The sequence below is a fragment of the Nyctereutes procyonoides genome, unplaced genomic scaffold, assembly GCF_905146905.1.
Source record: "Nyctereutes procyonoides isolate TBG_1078 unplaced genomic scaffold, NYPRO_anot_genome, whole genome shotgun sequence".
Lineage (NCBI taxonomy): Eukaryota > Metazoa > Chordata > Mammalia > Carnivora > Canidae > Nyctereutes > Nyctereutes procyonoides.
In genome coordinates, this window is record NW_026575120.1 from 4527 (window position 1) to 28518 (window position 23992).

Below are 23992 nucleotides of genomic sequence, written 5' to 3' on the forward strand. Positions count from 1 at the left end.
TGGAATTCAGAAAACAAAACAGATGAACATAGGGGAAAAAAGAGGAAGGGAGGGGCCAAACCAGATAACAGACTCTTGACTATAGAGAATAAACTGAGGGTTGTTGGAGGGGAGGTGGCCGGGAGGATGGATTAAATGGGTGACGGGTATTAAAAAGGCCCTTGCTGTGATGAGCAGAGTGATGGATCACTAAATTCTGTACCTGAAACAAATATTACACTGTATGTTAACTAACTGGAATCTAAATAAAAACCTGAAAAAAAATACTGTGCTAGAAAGTCTTTCTGGAAGAATATGTGAGAAATACATTATAATAGTCATTGCCTTTGGAAAGCAGTCATGGATGACTGGGGCAATGGATGGAAGAGACTGTTCTCTATCGTTTTGTGCCTTCACATGCACTGCTATTTTACATTTTAAAAAGAATGTAATCTTGATTGTGGTCACCTACATCTATACATGAAATGAGTGATTATATGTAAAACTAATGAAGTGTGATGAGGTTCATAGTTTGAATAAAGGGTAGTTTCTTGGTTTTAATATTGTACTATAGTTATGTAAGATGTTACCACTGGGAGAAATGAGTAAAGGGTATACGAGATGTCTCTGTATTGTTTCCTATAACTGTAAAATAAAAGTTTTTTTTTAATTTTTATTTATTTATGATAGTCACACACAGAGAGACAGAGAGGCAGAGACACAGGCAGAGGGAGAAGCAGGCTCCATGCACCGGGAGCCCGTCGTGGGATTCGATCCCGGGTGTCCAGGATCGTGCCCTGGGCCAAAGGCAGGCGCCAAACCGCTGCGCCACCCAGGGATCCCCCAAAATAAAAGTTTTTAAAAATAAGTGATGACAACAAGAACAACAAATAAGAACCTTGTGTCAAATCTAAAATTTTAATTTTGTTTTTTAGGAATCTGGTGGACAGTCACAAACTTCGATGAAATTTCAGGAAGCATAGCAATTGAAATGGATAAAGGAACCTATATACATGCACTTGACAATGGACTTTTTACATTGGGAGCTCCACATAAAGAAGGTTTGTGTCTAGTAGAAGCAATGAAAAGGAAAAGACCACTTAAAAGTATATATTTTATGACATTCATTCACTTGGCCAAATCTAATCTCAAAGGAATAAATTCATTGCATTTGACTCTTCCCTTTTTTCCTTCCTTAATATTTACCAGATACTAGCAAATCCCTCTTTCAGTGTAAGCATTTAAAACATTCTGGGGAATCCCTGGGTGGCGCAGCAGTTTAGCGCCTGCCTTTGGCCCGGGGCGTGATCCTGGAGACCCGGGATCGAATCCCATGTCAGGCTCCCAGTGCATGGAGCCTGCTTCTCCCTCTGCCTATGTCTCTGCCTCCCTCCTCTCTCTCTCTCTCTCTCTCTCTGTCTCTCTGTGTGTGTGTGACTATCATAAATAAATAAAAATTTAAAAATAAATAAATAAATACATACATACATACATACATACATTCTGTATTCTTCCAGAAGAGTATCAAGGAAATCAAAAACAAAATGAACAATTGAAATTGAAAGGGAAACGTTGTTGTGTCAAAGATTTTATTCCTTTATTCTTTAGACCTTTTGTCAAAACTAACCTGGAGCATTATTAATAATTTGATTATTAATTAAAGTAACTGTTATTCCCCCTATCCCATCAGTATAAGCATTAATGAGATATAAAGTAATCAGAAGATTAAAAAGCAGTATATTTTTTATTTGAATGTCCATCCCTTGAATAAGTTAAAGCATTTAGTTTTTTAAATAGTGAGTGCTTATTTGTCTATGTACTGAGTGCATTTTAAAACACAGGAAGAAAATATTTTATAAGTAAGCATCAAGCTGACCTACCTATTAAGTATGTAAAATTAACTCTGTAGTTGTAAGAAGATAAGTAGATCTTGATACTCTAATCTGAATAGTATATTATGATTAAATAAAAATATCACAATATTCTTATATTTAATTTTAAAAGAAAACGTTTTTTAAAGCTGAAGCAATTTTTACATTTATATTTATAACAAATGTCAAATTTATTTCAAAATGTTTTTCTCCTGTAGTTGATGAGGGCCCTAGTCCTCCAGAGCAGTTTACAGCTGTCAAATTGTCTGATTCTAGGTAAGTAGGTTGAACTATAATCACCTTTTAACTTAATTTTATTCACTGAAACATTTCTAAGTTATATCCTCAGTAGGTCTCTAGGGCCAAAGGAAACAGTTCTACTTCACCTTGTTAGAATTCAGTCCTATTAATAGAATATACTAATAATATTTACTGGGTTATCTTTGAGTAGTAAGATTAAAGGTGATTTTGGTTTTCTTTTCTGTATAATTTTTTTTCTGTGTTTTCTCCAAATTATTAATGATTGCTTTTAGAGTTGGGGGTAAGAGGAGGAATTAATTTCCTTCTCAAGGCTTAAGAATTCTTTTGCAGGTATTCTTGTAACTTTCTTGTTGTTACTTTGTTTTATATAGGGGAAAATGGCTTTATTGGCCTCAAATAGCTGCTTCCTTAGATGCAATGAAGCAGGTGATATAGAAGCAAAAAGTAAAACAGCAGGAGAAGAAGAAATGATAAAGGTAATCATCACATTTTTCTATAGACTGATATATGTCACGTACATGATGTCTCATATAATGCTCTTTCTTTAAAGTGTTTGAATAGTCATTTACTATCACTTTAAAGATGTAATGCACAGTTTTTTATACAATTCTCCAAATAAGCTTTATTATAAAAAGTTTAATTATAAGTCCTATAAATGTTGGCTTGTTTGTACCACGTGGTAGAGAAATTATGACATCTTGCCTCTATATATTAGTATCTTTTTCTGAGTAGCTCCACATGCTTTTTTGGGCCTATTTTTTTCTTGCTTGCATTTTAAAATATAATTTTTAAGTAGATATGTTCACATGGTTCAAAATTTTAAAGATATAAGCATATAAAGAGATAACTCCTTTCTATAGCCTATTAGTTTCTTAATAAAAGCGTTTATAATTTTCTGCTTTTTTACAATAAAGTTAAGCTCCTGCGTATACTCCTTTAAACTTTGGGTTTTTTTCCTTAACATTGTTCTCTGAGAGATTTTCCCTTATCACTATGTAGACATTTTTTCTCTTTTTTAACAGCTACATAATATTCCATTTTAGGGATATACTGTAATTTATGAAATCAGTTCTTCATAAATGCAAATTTAGGTTAGTTCCAATCTTTTACTCATACAAACAGTGCTGTAACACCCAGCTTTGAATGTGCATCATTTTGTAGGTGTGCAGTTATATCTGAGGATGAATTACAAGGTGTATGAAAAGTGTTAAATCATAAGATTTTTTAAAATTACGTTAAAAAAAAAAAAAAACCACCAACAACACACAAACCAGGACAGAAGCCTGTAGCTTCAGGCACTCAGCTGAATGTGACATGTACTGCCTTCTTGAATCTTCAGAAAGTTCCTGTGAGGTACCTATTATCTTAACATAACCAATGAAGAGAGTGCCTTTGAGCCTCCTTATATCCTCACCTGTTATGATCAGTTATGAAACCCACACAGCTAAATATGAGAGAGTCAGGATGTGTAAAAAAAGAAGAAAAAAAAAGGTGGGTGGGGAAACAACAGAAACAAAGAGAAAAGAAAAAAACAAGGGGGAGTAACCTCTGATTCTATATTCTGTAAATCCCTCAACTTCCCCTGGAACTTTCCATTGCTGCTTGGTCAATACGTTGCTTTTCCCCTGACCTTCTAGCTGGTCTTCTGGGGGACGGGCCTGCTGTGCTGATTCTCAGGTGTGTGCACCTGGGGAGCTGCCCAGGCCCCTGCCAGGTGTATGGCTCAGTGGGAGTTGTTTATCTGTGAGGCCCCTGCTCAGTCCCAGGTACAGGGTGACACCAGGAGGGACAACAACAGTGGGGGCGGCCAGCTGTGCCGCCCTGGAGTCAGATCCCGCAGTGACTACCACAGCTCCCAGTACACAGGGGCCTGGATGCTCCAGGGGCGGGCTGCCGATCTATAGAGCTCGGACCACCCGGCGGCAGGAGCACCTGGCTCTCCTGTGTGCTCCTAGCCTCTGCCTGACCAGGGGGAGCACCCGATCCTGGGCTGTGTCCCCCGATGCCCTGGGCTTCTGGGCCTGTGACACTGTGAATGGACCTAAAGTGTAGGTCCACGATGTATAATTTAAAAGATCAGAGTGAATTTTGTTTGAAGTTAACATACTTTATTACAATAAAACTCATAAGCCATTATACAGGTTAAAGAAAAACTCAAAATATAGAAACAGTCAAATGACAGGGGAGGGCAAGCCTCCGTTGGGCTGCATCCATCATGAGCCCCGCGGTGGGAGCTGGGGCGGGCTCCCGAGGTGGTCGGGGGGCTGCTCAGGGGTTGAAGCCAGTTGTTCCGGAGGCAAGTGGAGGCTGTGGCGCCCTGGGGACCCCGATTGCAGGTGCCGGGGCCTGCTCCTCCTCCCGGGTGGCCGCGGGTGCAGGCGGCTCGTCCAGGGTGGAGCGGTGAACTAGAGCAGTGACCACTATCTGCAGGGGCTTCGCCTCCCCAGCTGGCACCTCAGCTGGGGCCAAGCCCTCAGCCCCAGCCGTCAGCATGGCCTCGATCACTTCAGGCCCTACCGAGGCAGCAGGCCCCAGAGTTGGAGCTGGGGCGGGCTGCTGAATTGGCTCAGGGTCTTTTGCTCGGGCCAAAGCTGTAGCTCCAAGAAGACAAAGTATCACCACCAGGACGGGCTTTCCACGTCCCTCCCAAATCAAGGACACTCTTCCCACCGCTCAATGGGGAGGGGGGACGGGGAGGGTAAGAGCCCTGGGAGGTGTCCCCAGCCTGCAGCTCGTGGGGATGGGGTGTGAGCCTAACCCCTGCTCCCGGCCCAGCTGCACGGACGCTGGATCCGTGGGGCCCACCCTGTCCCCAGCTCCGCCACCCCCAGGCCTCCTCACCCCCAGCCTCTGGCTCCCCTGCATGGAAGCGTCTGAGTTGTTGGAGGTAACGCCGGGCACGGAGCTCCACGTCTGTGCCTGGCATGTGCTGCCTTATGATTTTCCAGAATCTTCTTCAGGGAGGCAACTTCTGGGAGCTGACAAAAGTCCTCCCGATAATAATCCATCCATATTTCCAGGATGCAGCACATGGCCCTGGGGAGAGGGACAGGTGGGCACAGGCCTCAGAAGACAGGGCTCCCTCACACCGAGGTGTCCCGGGAAGCCCTAGGACCAGGGCCTCGGCCTCCCGCGCGGGGCTTTCGGAGGCGCGCGGGCTTTCGGAGGCCGGTCTTGCTCCTCGTCGACCTGCCACCTGGCGGTCATGCCTGCCACAGGCCTGCTCACCGAGGAGGGGCTGGCACGAAGCCTCTGTGTGGGGGAGCGCACGCCCGGCGGTGTGACCATCACTGTCTGCTGGGGAAGCGGGGTTCCCTCCTCAGCCTGGCTCCCTGCCCACTTGCCCCTTGAATCCACCGGCAGGCGTCCGGGGACCGGGGGGGGGGGTGCGTCTGGCCTGTCATTGCCCTCACTGCACACACTGTCGCTCTGGGAAGGTCCAAGCCAGGAGGGTTCGGCTCTGTGTCCTGCCAGGCCTTGCCAGGAGCCATCCGGGACCTCCACTTTCCCTCCTGTGGCTCTACGCTACGTCCCTCATGAGGGGCGCCAGGGGATGTCCCTCCACTGACTCTAATCTCCCGTCTCCCACGGGGCAAGGGCCACCTGGTCCGTGAGCCCTCAATGGCCCTCCTGGCATCCTGCTGTGCACCTGGGTCCAGGTACCACCAGATTGGGGACTGCGATGCTCCCCACCCCCTCTGCTCTGGGTCCCAGGTGTGGGGCAGACAGAGGGTTCGGAGGGGCGGGCATGGAGAAAGTCTCCCTTCGGGGTCCCAGTGCTCTCCCACCAAGCTCACACCCTATTTGTGGCTCTCCTTTCCTCTTTTCCTGAAGGGCCCTTAGACCTTTACCCTGTCACAGGAATTGCAGATGTGTGGGGTGAGTGAGGGTCCAGCACCCCCCAACCCACAGCCTCCTCGCTGCCCTACTGGAGAGGGAAGGCCCGCCTGCAGCAGCCGGAGTCACTCACAGTTTCCAGGGCTGGAGGACCGTGTCGTTGCCACCACACGCACCTGCGATGCACCCATATCTAGAGGAGGGCGGGGGGCATCCCCTGAATCGTCCTGTTGCCGCGACCTCTCACCATGGGGGCTGTCACCCTGTGACCCCCGACTACGCTGGAACCCTGGGGGCCGTCAGCTCTGTGCGTGGGGCCACGGGCAGCTCCCGGAAAAGCGCCCGCACCTGCTGGGGCCTCCTGAGTGCTTGAGCATGAAAGGGCTCCGGCCAGGCCCATGGCTGATATCAGAGTGGGCCTGGGCGCCCCGGGGTCCCCGTGGTCCCCCTGTCTGGTTGCCCCAGGACACAGACCCCCGGTGGACTCTCAAACCTCTCTCTCAACGGGAAAAGAGGCCAGCTCAAGACCCTGGTGACGGTGGGGAGGAGTCACAGGCCCCGTCATGGGGTGAGGATGGCTGCTGAGCACAGGCACAGCCCCTCTGGCCGACCTGTCACAGGCCAGGCCCCGGGGCTGCCCTCCAGGACCCCACTGTGCCCTGGGTGACTCTGCTCCAGTCGGGGGAGCAGTCCGAGGCCCAGGAAGCTCAGAACCCTTCCCCAGCCGCCCCACCAGCAGGTGGCCCACCCCTGAGCCGTGGAGGGGCAGGTGCTCACTTTGTAAACAGCAGATCCAGCACCTCCTCGGTGGTGGCAAATCCATGACATTCATCTAAAAAGATGAATACAGAGATACATCCCTGCGCAGCAAGGCGGGCAGCAGTTGTTGGAATTCCTGCTCCAGCAGCTCCGTCCGGCTGAACTTCGTCGGGCAGATTGGAGGCCCCTTTTGGCCGAGGCCCTTGCACCCTGAGGCTGGTACAGAGGGGAAGTGCAGCCTGCATGGAGCTGCCCGGAGGCCTCGGCTGGTGAGCGCAGACCGCAGCCAGAGCTCTCGGGGGCTGCGGGCAGCAGGAGTGCCCACGGCAGGAACCCGGGCCTTGATGCCTGTGTCTCAGTCACTTAGCATCTGTCTCTCGGCTGTGGCTCAGGTCTCGGCCTCAGCACCCTGGGATCCCGCCCTGGAAGGCCACGGGTTTGGGGCCCAGTCCGCTTGAGGAGTCTGGGTCTCCCTCTCCCCCTCCCTGCTCTCTGCCTGTCTCTTGCACAAACAAGACAAACTATCCAATAAAGAAACAATCTCAGAAGATAAATGTTCAGAAAATGTTGGATCACTACAAGGACCTCAAGAGACACAGACAGAGACCCAGAGAGGTAGACACGCAGACAGAGGGAGAAGCAGCCCTGGTGCAGAGAGCCCGAGGCGGGACTCGATCCCAGCCCTGCGGGGTCAGGACCTGGGCGGAAGGCAGGCGCTAAACCACTGGGCGACCAGGCCTCCCCTGGAGGCTCTAGTCTGACATTCCTACACATCTGTGCACAGGGACTCTGCATCTGGCCCAGGCAGGGGCAGGGCCCTGGGGCAAGTGTGGGGAGGAGGGGAATGCAGACTCGTGTGGGAGCATGAGTGTAGGGGCCAGGCCAGGGGAGTAGCAGGCTGGCTTCTGGGACCCGGGGCCCTTCGTGCCGCATCGGGGCCCCGGGTGTCGGGGGTGCCCCAGCACCTGCACTCACCTTGGGCCCGCGCTGGCCTCCTTTAGCTGCGCAGGGCACTTCCCAGTTCCTGGAGGCGGTGGGGCAGGCGACCCCTTCCTCCCGCTGGCGCCCCATGGCCCGGGTGCAGCTCTGTGGAGACAGCGCCCGGCAGCCAGGCAGGAGGCCTCAGCGCCCGGTCCGGCCGCCTCGGCTGGGCCGCACCCCCAGCTGCCCCCATCCAGACACACCACTGCCCATGCGGCACTCACCTCCCCAAGGAGAGCAAAGGGGTGCGGCTGCAGGGCCTCGGGGTGACTCTGGGGCGGGTAAGAGGACCTCCGGAACCCTGTTTCCACCCTGTCCACCTTGACCTCACGGTGACCCTGAAGGGATCACCGGGGAACCTGCCGCCCTGCAACGTTCCCCAGCCTGGAAGCGACCTGCCCACACATCCCTGTGTCCCTGAAGCTGGAGAGGAGGGGATGGGGCCACCCAGGATGGCTGGCACAGGGGGCCTGGCCTGGCCTGCTCTGTGTTACCTGACTGCGCCTCCTGATAAACGCCCTGAGGCGTTGGTTTTTATGCTGGAGCCAAAGTCTACAGCATTGGAACAAGCGGCACCCCTGGGGTACCTGGGAGTCAGAGCCCCCAGAGGTGGGCCGGCAGCAAGAAAACATCTTCCAGGAGCGGATGTCTCCAGCCAAGTGAGCCTGAGTTGGGGCTGCACTGGATGAGGTTGCCTGGTTACGGGGGCTCCAAGTTCTGTTGGGCTCTGTGTCACGGGAGTGACCTCACTTCCTGGGACCCCCTCCCTGACCCACCTCTGGAGGAAGGGTTAAAGAGGAAGGAGCACATTGGTGACACAAGAAACGGCAAGCCTTGAATGTAAGGATGATCGTGCCTCACGGATTCCACGGAACCTAAGTTGAGCAACAAGCAGCACCTTCCAGCAAAGGCCTAAGCGAATTATTTTGTTTTATTTTTTTTTTTTATTTAAAGATTTTTATTTCTTTATTCATGAGAGTGACAGAGAGTGAGAGAGGCAGAGACATAGGCCGAGGGAGAAGCCGGCTCCATGCAGGAAGCCTGATGGGGGACTCGATCCCGGATCCCAGGATCAGGCCTTGGGCCGAAGGTGGACGCTCAGCCCGAGTCACCTGGGGGTGTAGACTAAGCTATTGAAAATGTACAAGTGATTGTGTCATACTGTGCTTGTAATGTGGTAAAATTTCTCTTTACTAAGAAAGAGAGGGCAGCCCGGGTGGCTCAGCGGTTTAGCGCCGCCTTGGCCCAGGGCCTGATCCTGGGGACCTGAGATCGAGTCCCCCCTCGGGCTCCCTGCATGGAGCCTGCTTCTCCCTCTGCCTGTGTCTCTGCCTCTCTCTCCGTGTGTCTCTCATAAATAAATAAACATCAGTATATGCCACGTTTTCTTTTTTTTTTTTTTTTTTAACAGCAAATGCTCTTTTTTTTTTTTTTTTAAATCTTTTTTTTAATTTTTATTTATTTATGATAGTCACAGAGAGAGAGAGAGGCAGAGACACAGGCAGAGGGAGAAGCAGGCTCCATGCACCGGAAGCCCGATGTGGGATTCGATCCCGGGTCTCCAGGATCGCGCCCTGGGCCAAAGGCAGGCGCCAAACCGCTGCGCCACCAGGGATCCCTATGCCACGTTTTCTTTATCCATTTACCTTTGATGGACATGTGAGTTGCTCCCACCCCGTGGCTATGACACAGAATGCTTCTCTGAAGATGGAGGTCTCTTGGAGACCCCGCTTTCAATCCTTTTGACTACACGTAGCCCAGAAGTAGGATTGCTGGGTTATATGGTAGTTGTATTTTTAATTTTTTTTTTTGAGGAACTCTCATACTGTTTACATAGTGGTTGCACCATTTTACATTCCTATCCGCAACGCACAAGTGTCCCGATTTCTCCATATCCTTGCCAACATTTTATTTTTTAATAGTGGTCATCCTAATGGGTGTGAGGTGACCCTCATCGTGGTTGTGATTTGCCTTTTTTAATGGTTAGTGATGTGGAGCAGCATTTCATAGGTTCATTGGCCATTTATACATCTTTCAAGGAATGTCTGTACAAGCTCTTCGTCCTTTCTTCCATTGGGCTACTTGTTGCCTTGTGACGAAGTTCGTAGGAGTTTTTTGTATATTCACTTATTGTCAAATACATGATTTGCACATATTTTCCCCATTCTATTCGTTGTCTCTTCACTCTCTAGATTGTATCCTTTGATGCATTTGACGTTTTATAGACCCCATTTGTGTATGTTTACTTGTTTGCTGGTGCTTTGGTTTCGTAGTCAGGAAATCATTGCCAGGTCCGGGGATCCTGGGTGGCTCAGTCAGTAAGCATAGGACTCCATGTCAGCTCAGGTCTTGATCTCAGGGTTGTGAGTTGGAGCCTAATATGGGGCTCCACCCTGGGTATGGAGCCTGTTTAAAAAAAGAGAGAAATCATTGGCAGATCTGATATTGGGACTCTTTTCCCTATGTTTCCTTGCAAGCGTTTTATAATTTTAACTTTTACGTTTAGTTCTTTGATACATTTTGAGTTAAGTCTTTGTGCATGATGTCAGGCAAGAGCCCACTTTATTGTTTTGCATGTAGATACTCAGTGTTTTCAACAGCATTTGTTAGAGAGACTCTCCTTTCCCTATTGGGTAGTTTTGACGTCCTTTTTGAAGATTACCTGACCATATACATGAGGCTTTCTTTCTGGTTCTGTTACACTTCACTGGTCTGTGTAGATCTACCTTTCTACCAGGGCCATGCTATTTTGACTTCTTTAGCTGGACAATGTATCGAAATGAGGACATGTGAATTCTCCAACTTTGTTCTTTTTTCCCAAAGTTATCCTGGCTATTTGGCTTCCCTTGATTCCAAATAATTTTAGGACGGATTTTTCGATTTCTGGAAAAAAAAATGGTATCGGGATTTTGATAGAGATTGCCCTGAACCTGTGAAGTACTTTGGGCAGCATTGACATTTTAGCAATATTAAGTCTATCATCGGGAAGCCCGGGTGGCTCTGTGGTTAAGCGTCTGCCTTTGGTTCAGGGCATGATCCTGGAGTCCCCGGATCGAGTCCCGCATCAGGCTCCCTGCACGGGGCCTGCTTCCCTCTCTGCCTGTGTCTCTGCCTCTCTCTCCGTGTGTCTCTCATGAATAAATAAGTAAAATCTTTTAAAAAAATATCAAGTCTATCAACTTATGAATGCAAGATATCTATTTTGGGTTTTTTTTTTTTTAAACATTACTCTTACATATGTTTTCTCATGTTCAGTGTATGATTCTTTCACTTCTTTCATTAGTCTTACTCCTGAATATCTTACTTTTTTTCGGTGTTTTGGTAAATGGAGATGTGTTCTTGAGTTCCACTTCAAACTGTTCATTGTTAACAGATAGAGACGCAACTGCTTCTTGGTGTGTTGGATTTCATTTCTGCAACCTTGTTGAATTTGTTTACTGCTTCTAATTTTTTTAACCCTTACGATTTCTACGTATAAGATTATGTTATATGCAAATAAGATTATTCTTCTTCCTTTCCAGTTTTGATGTTTTTTCTTTCTTTTACTTGCCTAATTGCTCTGGCTAAGTTTTCTAGTACTAGATTTGATGGAAAGGCCAGAGTAAAGAACTTTATTTTGATCCTATTTTTAGAGGAAAAGTTTGAGTCTTTTGCTATTTTGTACATTAGTTGGGATGTTTTTTTTTTTTTCATATTTGGTCTTTATTATGTTTAGTTGGTTTACTTTTACTCCTAGTTTAGTAAGAGTTCTTTTCATGAAAGAGTATTAAGTCTCGTGAAGTGAAAAAAATAAACAACACACAAAGGCAGATGCTTTTACCGTCTGAACCACCTAGGTGGCCCCCTTTGCACATTCTTTTTTTTTTTTTTCTTAAATTACACTTAGGAATGAAATCATATGATATTTGTGTTTCTCTGACTCACTTATTTCGCTTAGTATTACTCTTTAGCTCCATGTACGTCATTCCAAATGACGAGATTTCATTCTTTTTATAACTGAATAATACTCCATCGCATATGTACCACGTCTTCTTTATCCATTCATCTATTCTTTCTAGAGTTCCTTGAGATATTTATGTATATATTTTTCTCTGTATGTGTTTATAGCATTAAGCTCTCCTAGAAATCTTTTGCTGCAGCCTAAATGTTTTGGTATATTGGCTTTCCTTGTTTCATTTGTTTCAAGATACTATGTATTTATGTAAGAGAGAGAACCCAGGAGTGGGTTGGGGCAGGGGGAAAGCAGAGGGAGAATCTTTTTTTTTTAATTAATTTTTATTGGTGTTCAATTTACCAACATACAGAATAACACCCAGTGCTCATCCCGTCAAGTGTCCCCCGCAGTGCCCGTCACCCATTCACCCCCACCCCCCGCCCTCCTCCCCCTACACCACCCCTAGTTCGTTTCCCAGAGTTAGGAGTCTTTATGTTCTGTGTCCCTTTCTGATATTTCCCACACATTTCTTCTCCCTTCCCTTATATTCCCTTTCACTATTATTCATATTCCCCAAATGAATGAGAACATACACTGTTTGTCCTTCTCCGACTGACTTACTTCACTCCGCATAATACCCTCCAGTTCCATCCACGTTGAAGCAAATGGTGGGTATTTGGCGTTTCTAATGGCTGAGTAATATTCCATTGTATGCATAAACCGAATCTTCTTTATCCATTCATCTTTCGATGGGCACCGAGGCTCCTTCCACAGTTTGGCTATTGTGGACATGGCTGCTAGAAACATCGGGGTGCAGGTGTCCCGGCGTTTCATTGCATCTGAATCTTTGGGGTAAATCCCTAACAGTGCAATTGCTGGGTCATAGGGCAGGTCTATTTTTAACTCTTTGAGGAACCTCCACACAGTTTTCCAGAGTGGCTGCACCAGTTCACATTCCCACCAACAGTGTAAGAGTGTTCCCTTTTCTCCGCATCCGGAGAGGGAGAATCTTAAGCAGGCTCCACACTCACTGCAGATCCCGGCACAGGGCTCCATCTCAAGATCCTGAGATCATGATCTGAGCCAAAGCAGGAGTCGAAGGCTTAACCAACTGAGCCACCCAGATGGCCTCAAGATGCTTTTTAATTTCCCCCTTAAGTGATTCTATGAAAGAATTTTTTCTTCTTTGACCTGTTGGTTGTTAAGAGAACGTTGTTTCATAATTGGTTCTTTATCCATCTGGGACTTCACTAATACGGTGGTCACTGGCCAGGCACATGTGATAATTGACATTAAAATTAATTAAAATTATATAAAATTAAAAATTCACTTTCTCAATCACACTCGCCATATATATCAGATATCTAATAACCACATACCATATTGGGCAGCACTAGTAGACAGTATTTCCTCTTTACAGTAGGATCTATTGGTAGTCTTGATATAGAATAATAGTTGTCAACCAGCTGCAATTTTGTCCCCCATGGGACGTATGGCAATGTCTGGAAACATGTTTGATTTCACAGGTAGGGGATCCGTGTTTTACTGGCATCTAGTGGGTAGAGTTCCGGAAAGCTGTTAAAATCCCGTAATTCACAGGACAGCCCCCCAACAAAGGTTCATCCGGCTCACATGCCAGTAGTTTTGACGGTGAAAACCTTTGACCTATAATATGTTTCAGCAGGAGGTGGAGAGCTCGTTGTTTTTCCCTCTGATTGGCCAGTTGACTAGACCCCCTCTGCTGTGTGTGTTTTCAATCCATCCTCTGCTTACTGCTGGTGAACTTTAAGCTAAACATGTGTTTTGTTTTGTTTTGTTTTCACTTAAATGGTGAGAAGGTCCTATTCCTTGCTAATTAACATACATTTTTTTTCAAGTGAAATTGATAGTTAAGGACCTTTACAATGAAAGAATACATATTTTATTTTATTTTTTTATTTTTTAAAGATTTTCTTTATTTATTCATGAGAGCGACACAGAAGGGAGAGAGAGGCACAGACACAGGCAGAGGGAGAAGCAGGCTCCACGCAGAAGCCTGACGTGGGACTCGATCCTGGGTGTCCAGGATCACACCCTGGGCCGAAGGCACTCGCCGAACCACTGAGCCACCCGGGCTGCCCGGCATACAATTTTTAAAAGTCGACTTTTGCTGTCTTACAGGTTCTTTGACTCTGCACATATAGACAAGTCTCTGTTCCTGGCTCATCATGGCTTCAACTTCAAGGTAAGTGCCTTTGATGAAAGCCTTTATGAAGGGCCACACCCAGGACATTTTTAGCTCTTGGTCCTGCTGGCCTCACTAAGCATATGGTGTCTAGGAAAGAAAAAGGAGGAAGAGAGAGCAGAAAAGGGAGCTTGAGGAAAGATGAGGCAAGCAGGGTAGTGTGTGGTATAGGTGAGGCTTTGTAGCTCCAGGGTCTGCACTGTGTCTGAAAATGTGATTTATTTTTCTCATCTTAATTTTTTTAAGATATATATATCAGAGAGAGGGAGAGAGAGCACAAGTGGGAGTTAGAGAGAGCGGGAAACACGCTCCAGATGGAGCACGGAGCCCGATGTGGGACTCGACCTCATGACCCTGAGATCAGGATCCAAGCTGAAACCAACAGTTGGTCACATAACTGACTGTGCCATCCAGGCGCCCCTTCCTCATCTTTTAATGCACAAGGTGCTTGCTACTGGACTACCGTGGTCCCTGCAAGCTTTACCATTCCATGAGTGTTCTTTCCTTATTTTTTTTCAAGTTTTTACTTAAATTCTAGTTAGTTAACATACACTGTAATATTGGTTCAAGACTAGTATTTAGTGATTCATCACTTATGTATAACACATAACAAGTGCCCTCCTCAATGCCAATCACCACGCCAATCCCATGCCCTGCTTCCCTCCAGCAAGCCTCTTGTTCTCTGTACTAAAGAATCTCTTATAGTATACCTCCCACTCTTTTCCTTCCTTCCCCTATATTCGTGTGTTGTTGTTGTTGTTGTTTTAATTCCACATATGAGTGAAATCATCCGGTACTTTGTCTGAATGACTGACTTTGCTCAACGTATAGAATACACTCTAGGTCCTTTCTTTGGTGTTAGTAGTGATCTCTCCTTTCTCTTTCATGATTTTTTTAATTTGAGTGTTTTCTGTCTTCTTTTAAATAAGGCTGGCTAGTGGTTTATCTATCTTATTAATTCTTTCAAAGAACCAAACCCTGGTTTTGTTGATCTGTTCCACAGTTCTTCTGGTCTCTATTTCATTGAGTTCTGCTCGAGTCTTTTTTAACCCTTTTCTTCTGCTGGGTGTAGGATCTATTTGCTGTCTTTTCTCCAGCTCCCTTAGGTGCAAGGTTAGCTTTTGTATTTGAGTTCTTTCCAGTTTTTGGATGGATGCTTGTATTGTGATGCATTTCCCCCTCAGGCCTGCTTTTGCTGTATCCCAAAGATTTTGAATGGTGGTGTCTTCAGTCTCATTAGTTTCCATGAATCTTTTTAATTCTTCTCTAATTTCGTGGTTGACCCTTTCACCTTTTAGCAGGATGGTCCTTAACCTCCACGTGTTTGAAATCCTTCCAAACTTCTTCTTGTGATTTAGTTCTAGTTTCAAAGCATTATGGTCTGAAAATACACAGGGGACGATCCCAATCTTTTGGTATCAGTTAGGACCTGATGTGTGACCCAGTTTGTGGTCTCTTCTGGAGAAAGCCCCATGTGCACTTGAGAAGAATGTGTATTCAGTTGCGTTTGGATGTAAAGTTCTGTAAATATCTGTGAAATCCATCTGGTCCAGGGTATCATTTAAAGCTCCTGTTTCTTTGGAGATGTTGTGCTTGAAAGACCTGTCGATTGCAGAAAGCGCTACATTGAAGTCCCCAAGTAGAAGTGTATTATTATCTAAGTATGTCTTAACTTTGGTTATTAATTGATTGATCTGCTTGGCGGCTCACGCATCCGGGCCATAAATATTCATGATTGTTAGGTCCTCTTGTTGGATAGATCCTTTAAGTATGATATAGTGTCCCTCTTCACCTCTCACTACAGTCTTTGGGATAAACTTTAATTTATCTGATATAAGGATGGCTACCCCTGCTTTTTTTGAGGACCATTTGAATGGTACACAGTTCTCCAACCTTTTGTTTTCAGACTGTAGGTGTCCTGATGTCTAAAATGAGTCTCTTGGAGACAGCAAATAGATGGGCCTTGCTTTTTTTATCCAGTCTGAAACCCTGCGCCTTTGGATGGGGTCATTAAGCCCGTTCACGTTCAGAGTTACTATTGAAAGATAGGGATTTATGATACCTGAATATGATACCTATTCAGTCCCTGTGTTTGTGGATTGTTTCCTTGGACTTCCTCTTTCTTTTACAGGGTCCCCCTTAATATTTCTGGCAGAGCCGGCTTGGTGGTCACATATCCTTTCAGTTTCTGCCTATCCTGGAAGCTCTTTATGTTTCCTTCTATTCTGACTGAGAGCCTTGCTGGATAAAGTATTCTTGGCTGCAGGTTCCTCTCATTTAGGACCCTGACTATATCCTGCCGGCCCTTTATTGCCTCCCAGGTCTCTGTTGAGAGAGGTCTGCTGTTGTCCTAATGCTTCTCCCCAAAAAGTTAGTGATTTCTTGTCTCTTGCTGCTTTAAGGATCTTCTCTTTATCTTTGGAATTTGCAAGTTTCAGTATTAAATTAAATGTTAAATGTTGAGCGGTCTTTATGGATTTTTGGTGGGGGGGGGGGATCCCTCTGTCTCCTGGATCTAAATGCCTGTTTCCCTTCCCAAGTTAGGGAATTTCTCAGCTATGACTTGTTCAAATACATAATCTGGACCTCTGTCCCTTTTGGCGCCCTCGGGAACCCCAATTAAACGTAGATTTTTCCTTCTGAGGCTGTCATTTATTTCCCTTAACCTATCCTCATGGTCTCTTGATTGTCTTTCTTTTCTCCCCTCAGTTTCCGCCCTTGCCATCAACTTGTGTTCTGTGTCACTCACTCGTTCTTCTACCTCGTTAACCCTGGTTGTTAGGACCTCCAGTTTAGATTGCATCTCATTTAACTGATTTTTAATTTTGGCCTGATTACATCTAAATTCTGCAGTCATGAAGTCTCTTGAGTCCTTTATGCTTTTTTCTAGAGCCACCAGTAGCTTTATAATTGTGCTTCTGAATTGGCTCTCTGACATTGAATGGTAATCCAAATGTTGTAACTCTGTGGGAGAGAGGACGGTTTCTGATTTCTTTCTTTTGAGGTGAGTTTTTCCTTCTAGCCATTTTACTCAGTGCGGAGTGGCCAAAGACAAGTTGTACTGGAATAATGAGAAAGAGAGAGAGAGAGAGAGAGAGACAGAGAGAGAGAGAGAGAGAGAGAGAAAAGAAGAAATAAAAAAGAATAAAAAAGGGGGTGGGGAAACAGCAGAAACAAACAGAAAAGAAAAAAACAAGGGGGAGTATCCTCTGATTCTATATACTGTAAATCCCTCGACTTCCCCTGGAACTTTCCAGTGCTGCCTGGTCAATACCTTGCTTTTCCCCTGACCTTCTAGCTGGTCTTCTGGGGGAGGGGCCTGCTGTGCTGATTCTCAGGTGTGTGCACATGGGGAGCTACCCAGGCCCCTGCCAGGTGTATGGCTCAGTGGGAGTTGTTTATCTGTGAGGCCCCTGCTCAGTCCCAGGTACAGGGTGACACCAGGAGGGACAACAACAGTGGGGGCGGCCAGCTGTGCAGCCCTGGAGTCAGCTCCCGCAGTGACTACCGCAGCTCCCAGTGCACAGGGCCCTGGATGCTCCAGGGGCGGGCCCGCCGATCTGTACAGCTCGGGCCGCCCGGGGGCAGGAGCCCCCTGGCTGTCCTGTGTCCTCCCGGCCTCTGCCTGACCCGGGGGAGCACCCGATCCTGGGCTGTGTCCCCCGGTGCCCTGGGCTCTGGGGCCTGTGACACTGTGAATGGACCTAAAGTGTAGGTCCACGATGTATAGTTTAAAAGCATCAGAGTGAATTTTGTTTGAAGTTAACTTATAATTTATGACGATAAAACTCATAAGGCATTATACAGGTTAAAGAAAAACTCAAAATATAGAAAGAATCAAGTGACAGGGGAGGGCAAGCCTCCGTTGGGCTGCAGCCATCACGAGCCCCGCGGTGGGAGCTGGGGTGGGCTCCCCAGGTGGTCAGGGGGCTGCTCAGGGATGGAAGCCAGTTGTTCCAGAGGCAAGTGGCGGCTCTGGCATTCTGGGGACCCCGCTTGAAGGTGCCGGGGCCTGCTCCTCCTCCCGGGTGGCCGCGGGTGCAGGTGGCTCGTCCAGGGTGCAGCAGGAACTAGAGCAGTGACCACTATCTGCAGGGGCTTCGCCTCCCCAGCTGGCACCTCAGCTGGGGCCGAGCCCTCAGCCCCAGCTGTCAGGATGGCCTCGATCACTTCAGGCCCTACCGAGGCAGCAGGCCCCGGAGTTGGAGCTGGGGCGGGCTGCTGAAGTGGCTCAGGGTCTTTTGCTCGGGCCAAAGCTGTAGCTCCAAAAAGACAAAGTATCACCACCAGGACGGACTTTCCACGACCCTCCCAAATCAAGGACACTCTCCCCACCGCTCAGTGTTTGTGTGGGGGTGGGGGGGAGAGCCCTGGTAGGTGTCCCCAGCCTAGAGCTCGTGGGGATGGGGTGTGAGCCTAACCCCTGCTCCCTGCCCAGCTGCACGGTCGCTGGATCCGTGGGGCCCACCCTGTCCCCAGCTCGGCCACCCCTAGGACTCCTCACCCCCAGCCTCTGGCTCCACTGCATGAAGGCGTCTGAGTTGTTGGAGGTAACGTCGGGCACGGAGCTCCACATCTGTGCCTGGCATGCGCTGCCTTAAGAATTCCAGAATCTTCTTCAGGGAAGCAAATTCTCGGAGCTGACACAAGTCCTGCCGATAATAATCCACCCATATTTCCAGGATGCAGCACATGGCCCTGGGGAGGGACAGGTGGGTACAGGCGTCAGAAGACAGGGCTCCCTCACGCCGAGGTGTCCCGGGGAAACCCTGCAGGACCCGGGGCCTCAGCCTCCCGCGCGGGCCTGTCGGAGGCCAGTCCTGCTCCTCGTCCACCTGCCACCTGGCAGTCCTGCCTGCCACAGGCCTGCTCACCGAGGAGGGGCTGGCACGAAGCCTCTGTGCGGGGGAGCCCACGCCCAGCGGTGTGACCATCACTGTCTTTGCTGGGGAAGCGGGGCTCCCTCCTCAGCCTGGGTCCCTGCCCACTTGCCCCTTGAATCCACCGGCAGGCGTCCGGGGATGGGGTGGGGGGGGCGTCTGGCCTGTCATTGCCCTCACTGCACACACTGTCACTCTGGGAAGGTCCAAGCCAGAGAGCTCGGGCTCTGTGTCCTGCCAGGCTTTGCCAGGAGCCACCCGGGACCTCCACTTTCCCTCCTGTGGCTCTGCGCTGCCTCCCTCATGAGGGGCCCCAGGGGATGTCCTTCCACTGACTCCAATCTCCCGTCTCCCACAGGGCGAGGGCCACCTGGTCCGTGAGCCCTCAACGGCCCTCCTGGCAACCTGCTGTGCACCTGGGTCCAGGTGCCACCATATTGGGGAGTGCGATGCTCCCCACCCCCTCTGCTCTGGGTCCCAGGTGTGGGGCAGACAGAGGGGTGGAGGGGCGGGCATGGAGAAAGTCTCCCTTCGGGGTCCCAGTGCTCTCCCACCAAGCCCACACCCTATTCACAGCTCTCCTTTCCTCTTTTCCTTAAGGGCCCTTAGACCTTTACCCTGTCACAGGAATTGCAGGTGTGTGGGGTGAGTGTCCAGCACCCCCCGACCCACAGCCCCCTCGCTGCCCTCCTGGAGAGGGAAGGCCCGCCTGCAGCAGCCGGAGTCACTCACAGTTTCCAGGGCTGCAGGACCGCGTCGTTGCCACCACACCCACCTGCGATGCATCCATATCTAGAGGAGGGCGGGGGGCATCCCATGAATCGTCCTGTGGCCGCGACCTCTCACCATGGGGGCTGTCACCCTCTGACCCCCGACGACGCCGGAGCCCTGGGTGCCGTCAGCTCTGTGCGTGGGGCCACGCGCAGCTCCCGGAGAAGCGCCCGCACCTGCTGGGGCCTCCTGAGTGCTTGAGCATGAAAGGGCTCCGGCCAGGCCCATGGCCGATATCAGAGTGGGCCTGGGCGCCCCGGGGTCCCCGTGGTCCCCCTGTCTGGTTGCCCCAGGACACAGACCCCCGGTGGACTCTCAAACCTCCCTTTCAACGGGAAAAGAGGCCAGCTCAAGACCCTGGTGACGGTGGGGAGGAGGCACAGGCCCCGTCATGGGGTGAGGACGGCTGCTGAGCACAGGCACAGCCCCTCTGGCCGACCTGTCACAGGCCAGGCCCCGGGGCTGCCCTCCAGGACCCCATTGTGCCCTGGGTGACTCTGCTCCAGTCGGGGGAGCAGCCCGAGGCCCGGGAAGCTCAGAACCCTTCCCCAGCCTCCCCACCAGCAGGTGGCGCTCCCCTGGGCCATGGAGGGGCAGGTGCTCACTTCGTAAACAGCAGATCCAGCACCTCCTCGGTGGTGGCAAATCCATGACATTCATCTAAAAACATGAATACCGAGATGACATCCCTGCGCAGCAAGGCGGGCAGCAGTTGTTGGAATTCCTGCTCCAGCAGCTCCGTCCGGCTGGGCTTCGTCGGGCAGATGGGAGGCCCCTTCCCGGCCGAGGCCCTTGCACCCTGAGGTGGGACAGAGGGGAAGTGCAGCCTGCATGGAACCGCCCGGAGGCCTGGGCTGGGAGCGCAGACCGCAGCCCGAGCTCTCGGGGGCTGCGGGCAGCAGGAGCGCCCATGGCAGGAACCCGGGCCTTGATGCTTGTGGCTCAGGCACTTAGCATCTGACTCTCGGCTGTGGCTCAGGTCGTGGCCGCAGCCCCGTGGGATCCCGCCCTGGCAGGCCCCGGGCTTGGGGCCCAGTGTGCTTGAGGAGCCTGGGTCTCCCTCTCCCCCTCCCTGCTCTCTGCCTGTCTCTTACACAAACAAGACGAACTATCCAATAAAGAAACAATCTCAGAGGATAAATGTTCAAAAAAGGTTGGATCACTACAAGGACCTCAAGAGACACAGAGAGACAGAGACCGAGAGAGGCAGACACACAGACAGAGGGAGAAGCAGCCCTGGTGCAGAGAGCCCGAGGCGGGACTCGATCCCAGGCCTGCGGGGTCAGGACCTGGGCGGAAGGCAGGCGCTAAACCACTGGGCGACCAGGCTTCCCCTGGAGGCTCTAGTCTGACATTCCTACACATCTGTGCACAGGGACTCTGCATCTGGCCCAGGCAGGGGCAGGGCCCTGGGGCAAGTGTGGGGAGGAGGGGAATGCAGACTCGTGTGGGAGCATGAGTGTAGGGGCCAGGCCAGGGGAGTAGCAGGCTGGCTTCTGGGACCCGGGGCCCTTCGTGCCGCATCGGGGCCCCGGGTGTCGGGGGTGCCCCAGCCCCTGCACTCACCTTGAGCCCGCGCTGGCCTCCTTTAGCTGCGCAGGGCACTTCCCAGTTCCTGGAGGCGGTGGGGCAGGCGACCCCTTCCTCCCGCTGGCGCCCCATGGCCCGGGTGCAGCTCTGTGGAGACAGCGCCCGGCAGCCAGGCAGGAGGCCTCAGCGCCCGGTCCGGCCGCCTCGGTTGGGCCGCACCCCCAGCTGCCCCCATCCAGACACACCACAGCGCATGCGGCACCCACCTCCCCCAAGGAGAGCAAAGGGGTGCGGCTGCAGGGCCTCGGGGTGACTCTGGGGCGGGTAAGAGGACCTCCGGAACCCTGTTTCCACCCTGTCCACCTTGACCTCACGGTGACCCTGAAGGGATCACCGGGGAACCTGCCGCCCTGCAACGTCCCCCAGCCTGGAAGCGACCTGCCCACACATCCCTGTGTCCCTGAAGCTGGAGAGGAGGGGATGGGGCCACCCAGGATGGCTGGTCAGGGGGCCTGGCCTGGCCTGCTCTGTGTTACCTGATGGCGCCTCCTGATAAACGCCCTGAGGCGTTGGTTTTTATGCTGGAGCCAAAGTCTACAGCATTGGAACAAGCGGCACCCCTGGGGTACCTGGGAGCCAGAGCCCCCAGAGGTGGGCCGGCAGCAAGAAAACATCTTCGAGGAGCGGATGTCTCCAGCCAAGTGAGCCTGAGTTGGGGCTGCACTGGATGAGGTTGCCTGGTTACGGGGGCTCCAAGTTCTGTTGGGCTCTGTGTCACGGGAGTGACCTCACTTCCTGGGACCCCCTCCCTGACCCACCTCTGGAGGAAGGGTTAAAGAGGAAGGAGCACATTGGTGACACAAGAAACGGCAAGCCTTGAATGTAAGGATGATCGTGCCTCACGGATTCCACGGACCCTAAGTTGAGCAACAAGCAGCACCTTCCAGCAAACGCCTAAGCGAATTATTTTGTTTTATTTTTTTTTTTATTTAAAGATTTTTATTTCTTTATTCATGAGAGTGACAGAGAGTGAGAGAGGCAGAGACATAGGCCGAGGGAGAAGCCGGCTCCATGCAGGAAGCCTGATGGGGGACTCACATCGTGGTTGTGATTTGCCTTTTTTAATGGTTAGTGATGTGGAGCAGCATTTCATAGGTTCATTGGCCATTTATACATCTTTCAAGGAATGTCTGTACAAGCTCTTCGTCCTTTCTTCCATTGGGCTACTTGTTGCCTTGTGACGAAGTTCGTAGGAGTTTTTTGTATATTCACTTATTGTCAAATACATGATTTGCACATATTTTTCCCATTCTATTCGTTGTCTCTTCACTCTCTAGATTGTATCCTTTGATGCATTTGACGTTTTATAGACCCCATTTGTGTATGTTTACTTGTTTGCTGGTGCTTTGGTTTCGTAGTCAGGAAATCATTGCCAGGTCCGGGGATCCTGGGTGGCTCAGTCAGTAAGCATAGGACTCCATGTCAGCTCAGGTCTTGATCTCAGGGTTGTGAGTTGGAGCCTAATATGGGGCTCCACCCTGGGTATGGAGCCTGTTTAAAAAAAGAGAGAAATCATTGGCAGATCTGATATTGGGACTCTTTTCCCTATGTTTCCTTGCAAGCGTTTTATAATTTTAACTTTTACGTTTAGTTCTTTGATACATTTTGAGTTAAGTCTTTGTGCATGATGTCAGGCAAGAGCCCACTTTATTGTTTTGCATGTAGATACTCAGTGTTTTCAACAGCATTTGTTAGAGAGACTCTCCTTTCCCTATTGGGTAGTTTTGACGTCCTTTTTGAAGATTACCTGACCATATACATGAGGCTTTCTTTCTGGTTCTGTTACACTTCACTGGTCTGTGTAGATCTACCTTTCTACCAGGGCCATGCTATTTTGACTTCTTTAGCTGGACAATGTATCGAAATGAGGACATGTGAATTCTCCAACTTTGTTCTTTTTTCCCAAAGTTATCCTGGCTATTTGGCTTCCCTTGATTCCAAATAATTTTAGGACGGATTTTTCGATTTCTGGAAAAAAAAAATGGTATCGGGATTTTGATAGAGATTGCCCTGAACCTGTGAAGTACTTTGGGCAGCATTGACATTTTAGCAATATTAAGTCTATCATCGGGAAGCCCGGGTGGCTCTGTGGTTAAGCGTCTGCCTTTGGTTCAGGGCATGATCCTGGAGTCCCCGGATCGAGTCCCGCATCAGGCTCCCTGCACGGGGCCTGCTTCCCTCTCTGCCTGTGTCTCTGCCTCTCTCTCCGTGTGTCTCTCATGAATAAATAAGTAAAATCTTTTAAAAAAATATCAAGTCTATCAACTTATGAATGCAAGATATCTATTTTGGGTTTTTTTTTTTAAACATTACTCTTACATATGTTTTCTCATGTTCAGTGTATGATTCTTTCACTTCTTTCATTAGTCTTACTCCTGAATATCTTACTTTTTTTCGGTGTTGTGGTAAATGGAGTTGTGTTCTTGAGTTCCACTTCAAACTGTTCATTGTTAACAGATAGAGATGCAACTGCTTCTTGGTGTGTTGGATTTCATTTCTGCAACCTTGTTGAATTTGTTTACTGCTTCTAATTTTTTTAACCCTTACGATTTCTACGTATAAGATTATGTTATATGCAAATAAGATTATTCTTCTTCCTTTCCAGTTTGGATGTTTTTTCTTTCTTTTACTTGCCTAATTGCTCTGGCTAAGTTTTCTAGTACTAGATTTGATGGAAAGGCCAGAGTAAAGAACTTTATTTTGATCCTATTTTTAGAGGAAAAGTTTGAGTCTTTTGCTATTTTGTACATTAGTTGGGATGTTTTTTTTTTCATATTTGGTCTTTATTATGTTTAGTTGGTTTACTTTTACTCCTAGTTTAGTAAGAGTTCTTTTCATGAAAGAGTATTAAGTCTCGTGAAGTGAAAAAAATAAACAACACACAAAGGCAGATGCTTTTACCGTC

General features: G+C 49.1%; 1 protein-coding gene and 1 long non-coding RNA gene across 5 annotated transcripts; both read left to right on the plus strand.

The window, feature by feature from the left end:
* Positions 1-881: 881 nt before the first annotated feature.
* On the plus strand, positions 882-16937 carry LOC129515865 (uncharacterized). Of its 4 annotated transcripts, none has more exons than XR_008665671.1 (5): positions 882-1040; positions 2069-2126; positions 2483-2587; positions 13783-13846; positions 15978-16937. It is a non-coding gene; the product is annotated as an uncharacterized LOC129515865 (long non-coding RNA). The 4 variants fall into 4 exon arrangements; XR_008665669.1 differs by having other exon boundaries at positions 16851-16937; XR_008665670.1 differs by having other exon boundaries at positions 16869-16937.
* A 1312-nt stretch (positions 16938-18249) lies between these two features.
* LOC129516093 (MAPK-interacting and spindle-stabilizing protein-like) lies at positions 18250-22046 on the plus strand. The gene is made up of 3 exons (XM_055335445.1): positions 18250-18256; positions 18397-18558; positions 19327-22046. The coding sequence occupies exons 1-3, from the start codon at positions 18250-18252 to the stop codon at positions 19908-19910; spliced, it is 753 nt and encodes a 250-aa protein (XP_055191420.1). The 3' UTR covers positions 19911-22046.
* The last annotated feature ends 1946 nt before the right edge of the window (positions 22047-23992 follow it).

Excerpts from the sequence above, each read along its gene's own strand:
- LOC129516093 (XM_055335445.1), top strand. Across the intron at positions 18,559-19,326 it reads ATGGCCCTGGGGAGGGACAG|GGCCCTTAGACCTTTACCCT; the intron begins GTGGGTACAGGC and ends CTTTTCCTTAAG.